Raw genomic sequence first — 19,331 nt, 5'->3', positions numbered from 1 at the left:
ACATTATCAAGGACAATATATATATATATATATATATATATATATATATATATATATATATATATATATATATATATATATATATATATATATATATATATATATATATATATATATATATATATTCCCAAAAGAGCTATAAAAATAGTTAATGGAATTTGAACTATATATAAAAGGAAACCACAATGGGAAACGTCAAACAATTGTCAATTGCCCGTTGTGTATTTACATATTCTAGTTTAGCTACCCCCTTTATTTCCTATTAGACTTGTAATAATAATGTTTCTGATGAAGAGTGTTTGTCAACCCTTTGAAAGGTGTGTCCACTGGGAGTTGTATCTATAATTATATTATAAGTTTTTAACAAACAAATATCGGTATTAACGATTTCCTGCATTATCTATCAAGGTATATAATTCTTAGCAGCATGGAACATGCATGATAAGTTATAGGTTCTTAATTAAATATGAATGTATACATCTTCTTCTTCGAATAAAAAGAATACATCATATAAATGAAGATTTATTCTAATAATATTGTTTTAATTATTTGAAAATGCCTACTAAAAAACAAAACGTAAAAACAAAGTAAGTGGTAAACATGGATGGAAATAACTGAAATCTAAACAACATTTGTTCAATAAAATATTTATTTATATTGATTAAAGTAATTTAATAATGATGTTGAGCTTTGTTGTATCTATTTATTTATTTTTTAAATGGGTGGCAAATAAGGTTATCGTGTCGTGTTTTTTTTGTTTAACACGGCACAACAATGTTTTATGTAACACAAATATGACATCACACAATATCGTGTTTTTTTTATCTAACACAAAAACAAAATGATAAACACGATACGACGTGACAAAGATAACCTAAAAACACGATAGAGAAATGATAAATCGAATCAATTTCGTATCGAATTTCGAACACGAACACGAACACGACATAAGCACGAATTCAAATTTTAGTTTCATCTCAATTTCCTTTCGTGGCGTGTATTTTTTCATTTTTGTAATCAATTGTCACCCTAATTTTTTAATACAAAATTAGGGTTGTTTAAAAAAACCAATGTAATAAAAGGATAGTTTTAAATTGCTTTGTAGTAAGAGAGTTGGTTTAGAAAATCGTTCCATTTAAAAATTGTTTAAATTATGTTATTATTATATATATTATGCATAAATTTATTTATTAAAAACTGCAGACTTAATGTAATCTAACAATTTCTATCATTAAAATTGTGGTGATAATTCTTAGTAGGATAGCATTATATAAATAGTAGACATTTCCAGGTATATTTTAATAGCTTTTAAGTCAAGCATTGTTATTATTACGAGCTAATAAATATTTATATTTAAATGTATTACAAGATGATGATAACTAACATTAAGCTAATTAAATTTAAGGGAAATTCTAGAAAAACCAACGTATTATTTGATCAACCACAGTAAAGAGAGATAAATTCTTTTATGTTTACTTGGTTTGAGACTTTGAGTACATATAAACTATTACGATTAAAACAATATTTTAAAAGACTGATAACTAAGTTCACTAAAAAAAAACGATAACACCGAAAAAACATAACTGATAGTTTCACGGCATGTTTTTTTTATGTTAATAAATATCAATCATTTGTATATATTTTCTCTTACTCATCTTATTAGTTATCTTATTAAACATCTCACATTTAATAAAATTAATAATATTTTAATATATGCATTTGTTATCGTTTACCATGGATCATATTTAATTTCTCTTGTATGAATTGATGAGATCCTATTTCATATTCAAACCCAGATAACAAAAACAGCAAGCATCTAAACATTCTTGTTGACGAAAATTTGAAGACCAATTCAAAACATGAACTTCCCAATTAATGTAACATATATTTAGTATAAAACACAACTAGAGATCATATTCTAAGGAACTGAAAAGGACCCGCTACTGCTCTCAAACTGCAAAATGTCTCCTCGCTCAACCCACCATAAATACCACCATTAATCTTCAATCTCAAAACCACCTTCCTTTCCTTAACACTCACCTGATCACCTTCCCATACAAAGTGATAAAGGTTATACTGTTTATTCTTAGTAATCAAGACTTGCCATGGCTACTAGTGCTTATGTGTTGATGATCAGCATGATGATGCCCATCTTTTTGGCTTCGTTTGTCTCTGCAGACCCTGACTTGCTTCAAGATGTCTGTGTTGCAGATCTTGCCTCAGGTACTTCGTTTCTAGTTATTCTAAGTGATTGGAGTTCCCATGCGTATGTCAATAAATCGCTTTACATTTATTCTGCGATAAACCTCCAAGTTTGTGCTGTGAGTCATCAACTTCTTGGCCAAATAGGTGGTGCATAGGGAAAAAAAAAAAAAAAAAAAAAAAAAAAAAAGAGGCTTAAGCTTTCGAAAATCTATAGTAATTTAATTACCTATCGTTTCGTGGTTGTAGAGGCCTTATGTAATAATCGAACTGGTTCTTATCATATCTATTACTTCATGGAAAACCGGATAGGATTATGCCATTGAAAAGTTTGCATATTTGCGTATAATGTGTTTTGTCATTTGATGAGAAGTTAACTATTGATGAGTTATTGTACAAAAACAGATATAAAATTGAACGGATTCCCATGCAAAAGCAACATTACTGCAGACAATTTCTTTTTTGCGGGTTTAGGAAAGGCAGCTCTGACTAACAACACATTCGGTGCAACTGTTACACCTGCTTTTGTCCAACAAGTCCCAGGGCTTAACACTCTTGGCGTCGCCATGGCTCGCATTGACTACGCACCTGGTGGCCTGAACCCACCACACACCCACCCAAGAGCCACCGAGATAGTGTTTGTGTTGACCGGAGAACTGGACGTGGGATTCATAACTACAGCGAACAAACTATTCACCAAGACAATCAAGATGGGTGAAGCCTTTACGTTCCCTAGAGGCTTAATTCACTTCCAGATTAACAATGGAAAGGTTCCTGCGGCGGTGATTGCAGGTTTCAACAGCCAGCTGCCGGGTACCCAAAGGGCGGCAGACACTTTGTTCGGGTCATCTCCGGCGGTGGAAGATGTTGTGTTGACTAAGGCATTCCAAATTGGAACCAAAGAAGTGGAAAAAATCAAGTCCAGGTTTGCTCCTATGAACAAGAAGTAAAATCACAAGGACCCACGTGTTTGATTCATATGGTCTTGGGTGGTTTTCTTTTTGTTCTTCAATAAAAGACTATGGAGGAAACAGGTGTCCTACGTCTCCCAGATTTCTGATTTTGTCAATAAAACAGTCATTTTGTTGGTTCTATTTTCCCAATATATAGATGTCGTGTACAATGATTCATAAACGATTTTTGCTATCTATTTAATATTTATATATTAGTTGGCAAATAAATTAAATGCTTTTAGAAATGACTGAATTAGGATGAATGCAAAAATAATAATAATAATAATAAATAAATAAATAAAATTCCAATTCACTTTTATTACAAGGGAGCACGTTTCTAGAGGGGGTTGTCACTACAAATATAAACCCCTACCAATGATACTTTTTAGCCATGTTGTCGGTATAGAGTCATCAGCATAGCCTTATTGCGATAGGTGAAAATGTAATGGGATAGGTTCCATCAAAAATTATTTTCGAAAAAAATAAAGCTTTATTAATTATTTTTGTCTATGACAAGTCGTCTGGATAGGCCCACTATACCAACAAGATGTTTGGAGCATATATCCATAATACACAAACATTCAATAAATATTACCAACACAAAATGTGAAATTCAAGTCTCCTATTACATATTAAAATGATCCACAATTGATCAACATTGATCAAAAGAACAAAAAAAAAAATCAATCATCATCATAATATTCTTCTTATTTCATCCCTTCGGTCTTCTCAGATTTATTGAGAGGTATTTCCTTGTGTGTCGGGATTGAATAGAAAGTTAGACACTTACGATGGTTGGAAGTTAAGAATACATATCACAAACGAATCATTATATTGTTGCATGTATTGTTGCATTTGTAGGGTTAATGCATCAAATTGAGAATCCCTTGTATTTTGGGATTGAGATTGGAAAGATTTGAAAGGTCATTGATTTGGAATTAAACCTATGTTGGTGGTTGGTTTGCTTCCCACTCCACGAGTGTGTCTACGTCTCGTCTAAAAGGCACACCCAAGATATTTTTTCTCATTTACAATTCCACCCTCCTCGGCCTCTATTTGCATTTTCTCTTACACTTGTTGAATCTTGTCCTAAAATAAAGAAAAAAAATAAACATAAAATAATTAAAACAAAAAACTAAATTTAAACAACAACAACAACAACAACAACAACAACAACAACAATAATAATAATAATAATAATAATAATAATAATAATAATAATATATCTTTCAAAAAAACTATAATTAAAAATAATAACATATCTAATCAACGTATTAATTTCGTTTATTATTTACCTAATCTTCTTGTACTCCACTTGTACACCAACTAGAGCCCTTCATAAAATCATAAAAACCTCAACAAAGACCTAGAATCTCTCTTCTCCTTGCCATCAAAACATGTTTGCAAGCTCCCAAAAACACATATATTATCTTAAATGTTCTTTTTTCTATTCACATATTAGGTTGACCTTTAACTTTAGCTTTAAGTACTCACATTAGTTTTTTTGTAACTCCAAAACATAGTATGTAAAACTGTTTACTGCTATTTGTAATCAATATCTATTATGTTAAGTGTTATAAACTTATCGAGAGAAAAGATGCCTTTGAAGCTCTTATCTTAAAGCAGACATATGAACCATAAGCTTTCTCTTAATTTGTTGCATGATTTTTATTATTATTATTAATTTTTTTTTTTGCAAAAAGACTTTGGATGCAACTTTTAATTTTCCCTGTTAGAAGACATTTGTGGTTATCAATAAAGGTTTTTACCATCCAAACATTTTCTTTATTTGTTTAGACACGTAAAGACCCATGGAAGTGTTTCTTCCTGTAAGTTTACCCTTAGTTTCCAATAACATTAATTATCAAAGTTTAGGATCCAAGTCAGACAACAAATAAGTGGTTCGGTATTCATTATCTCATTCATTTGAATCTAACTAGGTAAATATCGATTATCAATTATATACTAGTATACAATTCCTAGATTTATGGGATCACTAATAATAAATATTAATTAGACATGTTTGATATCATCTATATCTCAAAAATATTGTGTAGGTATCCTTTATCACAAATGATTTCCGATCAAATCAATCAATTTAAAAATTTGTGTAATCGGCCTATAACTTGGATATAGAAATCACGAACTCACCCTCACCGTCAAAAGATAATATTAAGCAATTAAGTGACATTTATCCCACTAGTGCGTACAAGAGATGTGTGAGAGTTTTTCAAATCAGATTGCATAGATTTGAGATTTATAAGGGGTATTTGATGTTTTTATAATTCTAGTTTAAAGAACATATTATATTATGGTTATTACATTAATCAATAAGCCATGTTGTACCTTTTTAAAAATCTTATTTTATGTAAAATCACATTTTAACAACCTTCATTTCTAAAAGCATGTTTTATATAATTGACACTATCAAATTTGAATAGTTAGTATTAAGTTTTTACCATTTGAGCACTTTAGAACATTTATAAACCTTTTAATAAAATTTCTTTTATAAAATAAGGTTTAGAGTTTGATATGTTTATAAATCTCAATTTTAAATTTATATATAATTTTAATCCTGAAATTTTACCGATTACTAGTTTTAATAAATAAAGCGTATTTTATTTTAAAACTATTTTATCATATTATACTAAAATGCAAATTTCATTAAAACCAAACTTCTTTGTAATGTTTATTTATGTTAAAATATTATTTTTTACTTAAAACCTAATTTATCAACCATGACACAATATTAACATAAATATAAAACAACTCATGCATTCAAAAAACATATGTTCATAAACCAACCAAGTCTAGTGATATTTTTGTGAGCGATCACAAAAATATTAAGTCCATTCCTAAACGGACATAAGGTACCAAAAACTTCTAGTGATGTTGTTGAAGCTCCCACTTGAGAAAATATCCAATGCTTGCAAAGTAGTTGAAAACATCTTGACGAGTGTATTTTCAGCAACATCCAACACTTCAGAAAAAGCGTCCTTAGGACTTTCACTATAAGGAACCTGATGCAACACTTTTCCAACAACAACACTTTTCACAACACTTTTCAGAAAAGGTTGTGTTTGCACATGCTATTAAAAATTACAAAAAACAACCATTTTTTATCTACAAAATTGGCTCCATCTTCATTTTTTGTTACATTTTTATACAAAATAATTAGGGAAATCTCCAGAAAAGTCCCAAAATTTTAGTCTAATTTATGAAAAAGTCCCAAAATAAATTTTATTTACAGAAAAGCACAGAATACCGGTTAAAACTTCGAAAAAACCTTTTTCGGCCGGTTTCGCAGATTTTGCTGGTATTTTGTCCTTTTTCGTTAGTTTGCTCAAAATTTTGGGACTTTTCCAAAAATTACATAATAACCAAAATATTGGGACTTTTTTGAAAATTACCATGAAATTAATGGATATTATTATTAACAAATCTTTTATAAATTACATAATAACCAAAATATTTGTGGCCTAAGTACTCCTCTATTGTTTCCTGACCACTCAAACTCTCTATGTTCTTCCTATGCATTGTTGTGGGTATGATGGTGAGATGAAGTTAGTTAACATTCCTCTAATGTTGGTGTTCTTCTTATGTTGTTTAACCTAACTACCAACCAACATTCATACCTTACATGTTAACAATCATCAGCTAACACACATCTATAAAATGTGAAAAGTGAACCCTGAATGATAATTTATATGGAAACAAGTGAAGGGTGATTATCTATTTAAATTGTCATTCAAAGTTTACTTTTCACTCTCGATAGATATGTGTAATTTTATCGTTGTTACCGGGTAATGTTTGGAGGTTAGGTAGTAGTTAGGTTAAAGAACATAATGAAAGATCTATATGTTCGTGTAATGATATTTTCTAATAACACATGATCATATAGCATCATGCTTAATAGCAAGTAGAAACTTATTGATTGTGTATTAATAAATATTATCAACTTTTGTATTGGTCACGCCTAATAGATTACTTTTCACTATGACATCCACAACGATACATATGAAGAACATAAAGACTTTGAAGTGGTCAACAAACAATTGAGAAGTACATAGTCGACCATTCTATTTCTAGAAATTAACAACAAATGTATTTCCTTTGTTTATAATTAAAAAAAAAATTATGTTTATAAATGATTTGTTAATAATAATATCCATTAATTCCATAGTAATTTTCAAAAAAGTCCCAATATTTTGGTTATCGGGTAATTTTCAGAAAAGTCCTAATATTTTGAGCAAACTAACGAAAAAGAACAGAATACTGGCTAAATCTACGAAACCGGCCAAAAAGGGTTTTTTCGAAGTTTTAGACGGTATTCTGTGCTTTTCTGTAAACAAAAATTAGTTTGGGACTTTTTCATAAATTGGACTAAATTTTTAGGATTTTTCTGGAGATTTCCCAAATAATTATTTCTAAATCTAATCAATTTCTTACAAAAATAAACAAAATGAAAAGTAATCTATTTAAGTATTACATACCAGATGGATATATAAGTTAAATAAGTTATTACAACCATTTTAAACAAATAAACACAAACAACACGATGTTCCATGGCTATTTTATGCACATCATACATATATATATATATATATATATATATATATATATATATATATATATATATATATATATATATATATATATATATATATGCTTGAAATTATATAAAACAATTATTTGTTTTTTCTAAACATTTTTGTGACAAAAATGCATGTCAAGTTTTGTCACCAAAAAATAACAATTGTAAAGTTGTTAAAGAAAATATATATGGATTTTTCTTGAAAAGAGAATATCATCTAAGTTTTCCAAAAGCAAAGATTTCATTAACTTAACAAATAAACTAACAAAGCTTTCAAAAATGGCTCCGATATCAATTGTTGGAATTTTATTCAAAAATAGTCCAATTATAATTACAAAAGTAGACGTAATTAACAACGGAAGCATGTTTTTAATAAACTAAAACCATTTTACATACCCACCAATGATCATTTGGCATGAAATTAGAACGAATAAAAACAACCATATAAAGGAATTTGTTGCAACCTTTGAAGACTTTGATTCTCATAGGAGATTGGAAGTTGATGAAGTGATGTGTTAATCTCTAAATTAAGCTCTATATAATGTATCCACCAATCATGCTTTGAACCACCAAAATATGCTAGTAAACACTTGTATAAAGTTGTTCTTAAGCTTTAAGATTTATACCAAATAAACCTTAAAGAGAAGCAACATATATACTCTTAATTCCAGCATCAAAATTGAAAGAAGAAGAGGGGGAGAAGGGCTTCATATTTTTGCAAATATGGCAGCCCTTAGAGAGTGATTTTGTGCAAAAAGATCAACTTCTTTCACTAGGAAAGCCTCCTTTAAATTGCCATCAATGTGTACAAAAGTTGAGACTTACAAGTGAAAGGGTATGACGTTTCATACAAGCATGGAATGAAGAATAAAATAATAAAACACTCCATCCTCCTCTAGCCATATAAAATTCAGCAATAAGATGATAGTATGATCTTAATTCAATCTTGTAATTAGCTAGTCAAGTTCCAACTAATTGGTTACTCTAAGTGCACAAAAAGTTGTACATTATATTTAAATCATAATATATGATTGAATGTAACTAGTTATTGTTCTCTTTATTATTATTTGTTAGAAACAATAATTCCCAATTAGATGGTAAAATATTTTTTTGAAAAAATAATGTTATTCCAATTAAATACAAGTGTTGCTAATATTTATTAATAATCAAATTTATACTAATAAATTATCAATTAGTAGTAACTTGCTATAAGGTGTGACCTTATAGGATCATATGTTATTAGCATTATCTTTTTATAATGACTCTTAGGCATACCAATTTTTCAGTGGTAACCTAGCTGAATGCAGATCAAGTTTGGAAAACCATAACGCCCCCTGAAGTTGATAAAACAAATCATAAATCCTAGGCAGTGGATATATGTAACGTGCCAAATTTCAAACCAAAATTTTCATTTGAAAATAAAAACATTTGTTCCAATTACAACTTCAATGATCTAAATAAAACCATTTGATTCAAAACATTAATAGAGTGTCGTCATTAAGTTATTAAGTGTGGAAATTTCCAATGGATGCGATGCAATCGAGTCATACCCTTCCTTTAATATAAGAAAAACTGAAACAATTTAAACATAAAACCGTAAGTACAAAGCTTAGTGAGTTCCCCAAGATACCACATGCCATACATAACATAAAGGGTCTATATCAACCCGAAGGGAATGCTATGGGCCAAATCATAGTTTTACAATCACTTCGTGCCATGGACCAAATCATGGTTTGTATTTGTACAAGTGTGAGGGGCTAGATCTTGGTCTTTCATACCATTCCTAGAGCTCGAACCTTGGTTTTCCATGCTAATGTTAGGGGCCAAACCCTGGTCTTCCATTCAAGCGTAACAAAGACAACTAGCTTCCTACATAGTAAAATGAGAAGACTCACCCAAACTACTCAACAACAACACTCCTAACCAGAGCTCCTCACTCACTTTCTAGTTCTAATGGCGATTAGGGTTTTCTTTCATGGGTGTAGGGTAACTGGTGAGGTGGAAATGGGGGCATAAGTTCCCTTATATAGGCCCCAACCCCAGGAAATTAGGGTTTCTCTACCCAGCACTTACTCGGAGAGTCATCACTCCGACTCGTCGAGTCCAGTCATTAATTCTACGTGGGCATCTCAACCCTACTCGGCGAGTTGGACTAACAACTCGTCGAGTCACTCCATAAATTTCAAAATATAAACACATCATAATATACATGAAAGTCCGGATGTTACATTGCATCCCTTGCTGGTGACTCCACCTCCAAATCTCATGTTCCCATGGGGGCGTAGGGCCATTGGGGCTCATCTTGTATGGGGGCACCCTATCCATGTATGGCGGGTTGATGACTTTAGACTCTGCGTCCAAGTCATCTGCGTCGCTACTATTAGCCTCTTCCTCATCGGAGTCTACAACCGGTTCTGTTGGCCCTTCTTCGGGTTCTTCCTCCAGCTCTTCCTCCGACTCCAACCATCCACTGTAACGACCCAAAATTTAAGACCAAAAAATTCTTTTAATAAAACATTACTTAACGCAATGTCATCATTCCAAAACATAATATGAGTATAAGTTTTCAAAACACATGTTCATTATCAGAGTAAACATTCTCAGGTTGTCTAATCTATGGTGTGTGCCATGCGATCACCCCGAGCTCTTCCCTCCGCTACCGGAAGTACCTGAAACCAAAACTGAAAACCGTAAGCACGAAGCTTAGTGCGTTCCCCACCCTACCACATACCATGCATAACCACATACTGCACATACTTGGCCACGCCAGCTATCTTGGGCCTTGCCCCTACCTCGGGCCTCGCCCGCTACAACGGCCCCACCGTTCCAGGCCCCGCCTGGCTTCGACCCCCGCTCGGGTACATATATGTTTTACTTAAGCCTCGCCTGTCACAGCGCCTCGCCCGCCAGCAAATAATAATACATAAACATATCACAACACATAACTAAACACATGCAATTGGTTCTATCCTAAGGCCTCGCCTATCCTGGGCCTCGCCCTTGTCCTGCTACTGATGAGTCATGGAACCCCGTCCACGCTCCTAATGGTAGTGAGATACGGGCCCAGCCTACTCTCACTCCTATTCTAGTTTGGGCCTCGCCCCTGTTCTGCTACTAATGAGATATGGAACCCCATCCACACTCTGAAATTGGTGAGATACGGGACCTCGCCCACACTCACCTCCCTACCAGGCACATACATGTATCACACAGACAACAAGTATAATCTATTATATAAACAAGTCCTTGGGCACCCGCCCGCTATTATTGGACCTCGTCCTGAATATCATACTAGCATACTGTGCCTAGGGCTAATCCCCGGGTCTTCTACTCATAACTACATGGGCCAAAATTGTGGCCTTAGACCCATTCACACAAAGGGAAACTCACCTGCACTGGCTGAACTTGCTGATGATCTCACTAGCTGCTGCCCGACAACTCACTGAACTCCTGCTCTCCTTTCTCCCAGAACTACCAATATCAAAGCAATACTGAGTCTAACTGACCCCCGCAAGACAACCAAGTCAACCCTGGTCAAATTCAACCTTCCAGGTCAACCCTACTCGCCGAGTCACCCTACTGACTTGCCGAGTTCAAAATGTTCAGATTCCTTGCATGCGCATCTCGACTCGCCGAGTCAGTCCATGACTCGCCGAGTTTACCGATTTCTGAGTCCTGACCTGTCCAACTCACTGAGTCTCCACCCGACTCACTGATTCAAATCTCGACTCGAAGGGTTTGGGGTTTCGCAACCTGACTCGCCGAGTCCAAGAACAGACTCGCTGAGTACAAGGCAATCTTTATCTGACTCGATGAGTTGTTCATCCCACTCGTCGAGTTGCTCCACAACTTCATGCTACTCGTCGAGTCCACTCAAAGGACTCGCCGAGTCCATTCAAATCCCTTTACATGCAGAAGGCTTTTGAGTCATGCATGGACTCCAAACTGTAGATCTACCCTTCCCAAGCCTATTCCTCATGTAAAGTTGCAAACTTTACGTGTAGAGAAGGAGATCTAGGCAAAATACACCATAAACTAGGGTTTAAGGAAAAGAGGCTCCATGATCCACTCAAGGGCTGATACTTTTTGCTTCTCAAGACCATCACATGCTTAGATCTGAACTAGCAACTTCAGATCTGGCTTCTAACTTGAAAGAATAACATCATGGCTAAAAACCCCAACAACAACACATAGATCTAGGTGCAAAGAGGGGTCCAAGAACTAGTTTATTACCTCCAAATGCTCAGAATGAACTCACAATCCCAGATCTATAGTCCTTTCTTGCTCCTCCAAGCTCCTTCTTCCTTCTTCAAGCTTCAATGCACCTTCCAAGGAAACAAATGGCTCAATCAATGGATGTGACAGCTAGGGTTTGATGTCCTGGGTGAAAGAGGCAGTAAAGGAACCTTAGGGGAGAGAATGAGGCGTTTAAATAGGCTCCAAGTCCTGATTTTAGGGTTTTTCCTCGTTCAGACCAGACTCGCCGAGTCACCTTGGCCGACTCGTTGAGTCGGTCACTTGCTCCTCAACCCGGATCCCGCTCGGACTCGCCGAGTCCCTCCTTGGACTCGCCAACTTTGGGTGTTACATCCACCATTCCCCTGGTTGGAGAAGTAGGGATCTCCTGGATGATGAAATTTAGCTGTAGTGTCTGAACGAGGTGTGAGAAGTGTGTAAGGAGAGTGTACATAGATAACATTTCAAATACTCCTATAGTATTTTAATTGTTTAGAATTGAGTTCCTTATAGCTTTTTGGATATGAGGTAAGTTTCTAGATTCATTTCCCAACATGATCAATCCTAGGCACATGTTGGTCGTATTTTGAATAAATATAGTTGATCAGGCTATATTTATCCCCAATACGACTACATAATTGTCTGTGTTGAACCATGGTGTTCAAATTTCTCTAGAGACTTTTAAGGTTACAGTATTAATAGATACTTAGGTATTAGTTTATTCGTAGTGTTTTAGTCTCAGTGTATTTATAGTTGCATATCTTGTATGATTATTAGATATGTCAGTTTACTATAAACAATACTCTGATACCAATCTGTCACACCCCCAAACCAGACTGTGGCAATGTTTGGGGCTTGGGTGACTTCAGTCTTGTAGGATCATCACAGAGTATATAATAAAACATAACATCATCATCATCACACATGTAATATTACAATTGTCATTTGTTTACATCAAATATTGCATTTCAATATTACATGCCAAAATATTCAAAGTATGATGAAACAAAACATATCAAAATATCCATGAATTCTTTTCTGCCCAACCTGCTCAACGGTTTCCTGAGAATACAAGTTAATGTAAAAGGTCAACATAAAGATGTTGGTGAGTTCATAAGCATGTTAGAGAAAATGTTTTATATTACTTTGTAAACACCAGAAAATCCGATATTTTCTGAAAAATAGTTTGATATGTTTGTGTCCGATCTTGTATTAATGCATGTGTGTTAATGTCTGTGAGAGTACAAAAAGAATAACCCCGGACAACCTGATGTTGTCTGCCTAAGAGAATGATGGAAACTCAACACCCGAGGTTAAGTACCAGCGTGAGTATTTTACCATGTTCTCAGTCATAAGGATGGTTTCCCGTAAATTTTATAACGTTAATTCCTCTAGGTGAGTCGTTATAACCATACTAGTTAATGACAATTTCGTCTGTCATGGCGTTTTTGGATGCCGACGGAATAAGATAAGGTTTTTGTCACCCAAGACCTGCCTAGTCTAACTGTAGCGAACACCTCAGGTGTGGGGTGTCACCCCTATATAGATCTATACACAAACTCCTGCTCTCCCTCCAGGAGACTCTGTTTATAAATATAGGCTACGATTGTATACTCAATAGGTGTCATCCGACACATCTCACTAGATCCTTGATTGAATTTACGTGAAAAAGGAAACATATAAGGGATTCCAGGCCCAATAAACATGTAAATGGACACTAAGACCCACTAAGCATGTAGATTATTTCTAGGCTCAAAAAGAATGAGATATATATATATATATATATATATATATATATATATATATATATATATATATATATCGGGCCCAATATATATGTAAAAGGACAACTAAGGCCCATTTAACATGTATACATACCCCCAAAAGATAAATTGGTCAACCCTTGGTCAAAGTCAAAGTTAATGGTCAAGGTCAACAGACCATGTTGATCTAACTCGTCGAGTGTAGCCCACTAACTCGTCGACTCCTTCCAGAACTTGAGAAATCATGAAAACCCTAGTGGACTCGCCGAGTTTCTAGACAACTCGTCAAGTCCATGCGGTGTCCAAATGTTAGGAAAAAACCCAAACTAACTCGTCGAGTGATCTCACTAAATTGCCGAGTCCATGCAGAACCAATACAGGCAATCTTCATCCGACTCGTCGAGTTGACCATGCAACTCGTCGAGTCCCTTCAGTCAATTTCTCATCCAGATGTTTTGAAGCAAGACCAAGGCTCCAAATTGAAGATCTAGCCTCCTAAGGCATGGTTTCCACGTAAAGTTGCAAACTTTACGTGCATGTAATGTCCTAAACGCCAAAACCAAGCTAATGGATAGGTTTATGTCAAAGAGAAGGGCCAAAGCTTGATAAATTCAAATACTTGATGACTATAAGGACTTAGAGGAGTCCAGACCTGAAATTATAACTTCACATCATGCCCAATACCCGAAATGATCCACAAATATGCTAAAATGGCCTTAAACCCAAGAATAAGGAGATCTAACACTAGAATGATCAAGGTAACAACTTGTTACCATCAAATAGTAGCCAAAACGATGTACATGTTGGATCTACAAGCTCCTTCCCATTCCAACTTTTCAACCTTCAAACTTCATCAACAAATGCACCAAAAACACTCTCTTAGCATCACAAGCACACAGGAATAGTAAAGAACGGCTAGGATTTCCTTCTCTGGGTAATGAGGTGATAAAGGAGGCCAAAATATGCGGGTTAAGTCCTTTAAATAGTGTGCAAACCTTAAAAATTAGGGTTTTCCCATTTAGCTCCTACTCGTCGAGTTAGGGTCCTTTAACTCGTCGAGTAGACCTCACAAATCACGCGGCCTGATCCGCTTCTACACGACGAGTTAGGGCATCTAACTCGTCGAGTAGGTCTAAGAATGTGACTATAAGCTTTAAATTTTTATACTTAGGAGTCGGGGTGTTACAACTTAAGTGCTAATGGATTAACGTACTATGTGGTTTTCTTTTTAGGGATGTTACATTTTCAACGGGATCATACAACAATTTCATCCACAACTATAGCATCAACATAATCATCTTCGTTGACTTTAATTTTTGCAACTCAATGATTAATTGGTATTTAAAGAACTAAAAAGATAAATTAATAGATGAATTTCCAAATTTTCCTCTTTATTAAACTCTGAACAACACACAACATCTGTTATCATTGCATCTCCTTGATCGAGAAATGGACTACTAAAAAGGAAAAATCCTATGTTCTGGAATAATATCCATCATTTTAGATAATTTCGAGATGGTTTGGTTGATGTGTTTTGTTGTGTTAATGGTTTATTAGATTAGTATAGCTGGATATGAATAAGTTAATCGCCACATAATAGTTGCATAAATTGGAATAATCATACATGTTATCCAAGCATTAAGGAAATATATTACTTAAGAATGATAAATAACGCCTAATTTCAAATCTTACATGCTGTTCAAATTAAAATATTGGAATGAAAGCCGACCCAGAAGCAATCGTATGCCAACAGTCCAACATGTATTCTAAAGCAAATAAATGGTACAGAAAAGAAAAGCTTTTTAATAAATAGTACTCAAAAGTGCAGCAGTATAAGGAAGCAGGTACTATGGTTCTTCTATCCATTTTCATTTCATTGATTTAACTTTGAATGTGGTGATTACAGTTTAAATTGAACTTTGGACCCAAAATAAGAGTTTGAAAAGTTAATAACATCAACAATAAAAGTATAAACTGAGGTTCAGTAAATTAAGAACGAAAAATTATCCAAAGATATGATTACAAAACTTCGACTATGTACCTTTTGATTTTCCATGCTGTATAATTTCAATACACAAATTTTATCTCAAACCCAGTTTTGGATTTTATTCCGTAAATTCTGAAAACAACGCAACTGAAGTAAAGTTAAACTTCAGTCTATTATTACAATTGCATCCACTCGATTTGAATCTTATTCAAAAAGTAAATAAGTTTCTAATATAAGTTATTCACGATAAATATATTAAATAAAGTGGAAGAGAACATTTACAAATATTAAAATGATATTGGAATTGGAATTACCTCAAAATCTTCATGGTACTCAGGCTCCAAAGCAGCAGAATGTCACAACACTTCGGCTCAAAGGTTGAAACCGAGAATATATTAACTCCAACTAGGAGGTGTTGAAGTCGGAAGCAAAATCGGGAATATATCAACTCCAAATAGGAGGTATTGAAGTCGGAAGCAAAACCGAGAATATATCAACTCCAAATAGGATGTATTGAAGTCGAAAGCAAAACCGAGAATATATCAACTCCAAATACGAGGTATTGAAGTCGGAAGCAAAACCGGGTAGCCAAGACTCGTTACTTGTAATTGTTTATAACGATTACTCTGCTCCGATTGCACAAAATGAAAGTGGAAGAGAAACAAAATCAAATCGATTGCAGATAGAAATCGTGTTTATATGATGGGTGAGAGAGGCGGTGTTCATATAATTGGAAGATGAATATCTAGTGGTTATCTGATTGGAAGACGAAGGATGTGATCCAAAGTTTAAGTCATCAGTCGCTAAACCCTCGAAGGTGGTTGTCTAGGGTGTGTAGAGGACGACGATGATATTCAGAGAAAGCAAGAGCGATCCGTGGAGAAATGATATTCAACTTAGGGAGTCGTCGTTTCCATGAAAAGGACCTGGTATTTGTGTTTAGCGGAAGTGTAAAAGGAGATGAAGGCACATGGTAGATGTGTGAACCGTAGGTATCGGTGGAGAAAGCGATGGACAAAATGGAGGGACCAAAGTGGACAATCTACAAAAGGTAATGTGGTAAAATTCTGATTTAACAAAGAAATGTGACAAAACTTCTATTGACAAAATAGTAACTGTTCAATGTGATTTAGAGGGTGTTTGTAATTACTTTTTAGTTTCAAAATGACTTTTGGTAAAATGAGTTTTTTAAATTATGTTTGGATCAGTTTTTGAGGGGAAAAAAATGATATTTAATGTTGTTGAGTAAGAAAATGTTTAATGATTGGTAAGTTTAAGGGTATTAATGTAATTTATTCTCTATTTGTTTCAAATATCAAGTTATGTTTTTATCACTTTTGAAAGATAGAATTTTTTTGTTTGCCAAAAGTTGTTTCAAAAGATCTTTTACACTTTCTAAATAACTTTTGGAATTTTTTGATTTTTTATAAAAATGAAAAGTCTAAAAATTGTTTTAAAAACAATGTCAAACACGAATGTATAATAAAATAGAATTCAAAAAGCAAATATAAAAAGGATTTAAATTTTGATGTTGATCATAGTTGAAGACCAATTCAAAAAATGAAATTCCTACATATCTTGAATCATAAATTTAATAAAGCCCAAAGTATAAGACACGTCCAAAAAATACTTTATAAAGAATTGAAAGGAACCAGCTACCGATCTGAATCTGCTGTCAAAACGTCTCCTCCCTCCACCTACTTTAAATACCCCCATCTCCACTTCCCACTCAAACCAACCTTTAATTCTCTCTCAATCAATAATTTCACCTTCCCCATACAAAGTGGAAAAGGGTTTATTTTTTATTCTGAGTAATCAAGACTTGCCATGGATACTCGTGCTTATGTGTTGGTGATTAGCATGTTGATGCCCATCTTTTTGGCTTCCTTCCTCTCTGCAGACCCCGACTTGCTTCAAGATGTCTGTGTTGCAGATCTTGCCTCAGGTACTTCATCTCTACACAATCTTTTTGTCTTCCACGCATATTTCAAAAACCCGATTAGATTTTGCAATAAACCTCCATTTTTGAACTTATGACTCATCAAGTTCTTGGTCAAATAGTTGATGCAAATGGAAAAGAGCATTAAGCTTTTGAAAAGTCCAAGTCAATGTACTTATCTTTTAGTAGTTGTATATGCCCTAAAGAATAAGCCACCACATTCTTGACATATATTTTGTCATTATCCATTTTATTTTCTATTTTCTCCATGAATATCGGGCATTTATTTCCTAAAGTAATTCATTTATTTTATGATATGATGATAGATTAATCGTTTATGAATTTTTGTAAAATACGCAGATTTAAAACTGAATGGATTCCCGTGCAAAAGCAACATAACAGCCGACGATTTCTTCTTTCCGGGGTTAGCTAAGGCGGCGCTTACCAACAACACATTCGGCGCAACCGTTACACCAGCCTCCGTCACCCAACTCCCGGGGCTAAACACCCTTGGCGTGTCGATGGCTCGTATTGACTACGCACCAGGCGGCCTGAACCCACCGCACACCCACCCGAGAGCCACCGAGATAGTGTTTGTGTTGACCGGAGAACTGGACGTGGGATTCATAACTACAGCAAACAAACTATTCACCAAGACCATAAAGATGGGAGAAGTCTTCGTATTCCCCAGAGGCTTACTTCATTTCCAGATAAACAATGGTAAAGTTCCAGCCGCTGTTATTGCTGGCTTCAACAGCCAGTTGCCGGGCACCCAAAGGGCGGCAGACGCTTTGTTTGGGTCGTCTCCGACGGTGGAGGATGATGTGTTGACTAAGGCATTCCAAGTTGGAACCAAACAGGTGGAGAAGATCAAATCGAGATTTGCTCCCAAGAAGTAAACTCACAAGTACATAAGTGTTTAATTGATTTATAATTTTATATGGGGTTTTTTTGGTTTTGTTGTTTCTTCGATAAAGGATTTAGCCATTTAGGGGCAAACAGACGTTTCTATGGCTCCTAGATATCTGATTTTTTTATAATAAACGGATCATTATCTTTAGTGTGTTTCGTGTCTGCACGACTACATGTCATGTTCAATTTCGTAAACTATTTTTTAATCCATAACGTTTTTATATTTTTTGCCAATTAAATTAAAATATCATGGGGATATAAAAGTTTAATCATGACTTTCTAAATGCTTTCCTAAATGATTGAATTGTATCATATGACTGCAGATAGAAAATGTCATTTTGTAATTACCAGTATGCTGAAGAGGTTGGTTAAACCACCCGACCAATAATGAACCGGATAGCAGGAAATAATCTTGTTGAACCACAATTGCTAATTACTCCATTTTCTTTTGATTGGCCGAATTATAAAGGTGTATATTCTACCTCGGACCATTTTAATATTGTAATATTTTTAGTTTTTTTTTTTTTACGCACCGTTTCGGAATTGTAACAAAGAAAAGAAAATAAGATAAAATAATGTAAAGAAAAGAAATAAAAAGAAATTAGTTTTTTGGCATTTTTAAGTCGGAGAGAAGTGGAATGAAAGTTAAACATTTTTTTTTTTTTTTTAAATTCTTCCAAATTGAAAGGAAAATTAGAAGAGAGTAATTATTTTATTTTCTTCCTTTAATAAAATTCGGAAACAC

The 19,331-nt window shown here is 34.2% G+C and overlaps 2 protein-coding genes across 2 annotated transcripts; both read left to right on the top strand.

Moving 5' to 3' along the window:
• Positions 1–1,926: 1,926 nt before the first annotated feature.
• LOC145018350 (germin-like protein 5-1) lies at positions 1,927–3,365 on the top strand. Its single transcript, XM_078976241.1, has 2 exons — positions 1,927–2,223; positions 2,608–3,365. The coding sequence occupies exons 1-2, from the start codon at positions 2,106–2,108 to the stop codon at positions 3,150–3,152; spliced, it is 663 nt and encodes a 220-aa protein (XP_078832367.1). The 5' UTR covers positions 1,927–2,105; the 3' UTR covers positions 3,153–3,365.
• Positions 3,366–17,391: 14,026 nt separating this feature from the next.
• LOC145015401 (germin-like protein 5-1) lies at positions 17,392–18,734 on the top strand. Its single transcript, XM_078973865.1, has 2 exons — positions 17,392–17,680; positions 18,035–18,734. Exons 1-2 carry the CDS (start codon positions 17,563–17,565, stop codon positions 18,571–18,573), a joined length of 657 nt encoding a protein of 218 aa, XP_078829991.1. The 5' UTR covers positions 17,392–17,562; the 3' UTR covers positions 18,574–18,734.
• The last annotated feature ends 597 nt before the right edge of the window (positions 18,735–19,331 follow it).

The sequence above is a fragment of the Lactuca saligna genome, chromosome 9 (assembly GCF_052625555.1).
Source record: "Lactuca saligna cultivar CGN05327 chromosome 9, ASM5262555v1, whole genome shotgun sequence".
Lineage (NCBI taxonomy): Eukaryota > Viridiplantae > Streptophyta > Magnoliopsida > Asterales > Asteraceae > Lactuca > Lactuca saligna.
Note: the sequence above shows the minus strand (reverse complement) of the source record. Positions and strands in the feature narration are given on the sequence as shown.

Bases quoted from the DNA above. Each gene is read 5' to 3' on its own strand.
- LOC145015401 (XM_078973865.1), top strand. From the start codon at position 17,563: ATGGATACTCGTGCTTATGTGTTGGTGATTAGCATGTTGATGCCCATC. The intron at 17,681-18,034 runs GTACTTCATCTC...TAAAATACGCAG, and splicing joins TGTTGCAGATCTTGCCTCAG to ATTTAAAACTGAATGGATTC.
- LOC145018350 (XM_078976241.1), top strand. From the start codon at position 2,106: ATGGCTACTAGTGCTTATGTGTTGATGATCAGCATGATGATGCCCATC. The intron at 2,224-2,607 runs GTACTTCGTTTC...GTACAAAAACAG, and splicing joins TGTTGCAGATCTTGCCTCAG to ATATAAAATTGAACGGATTC.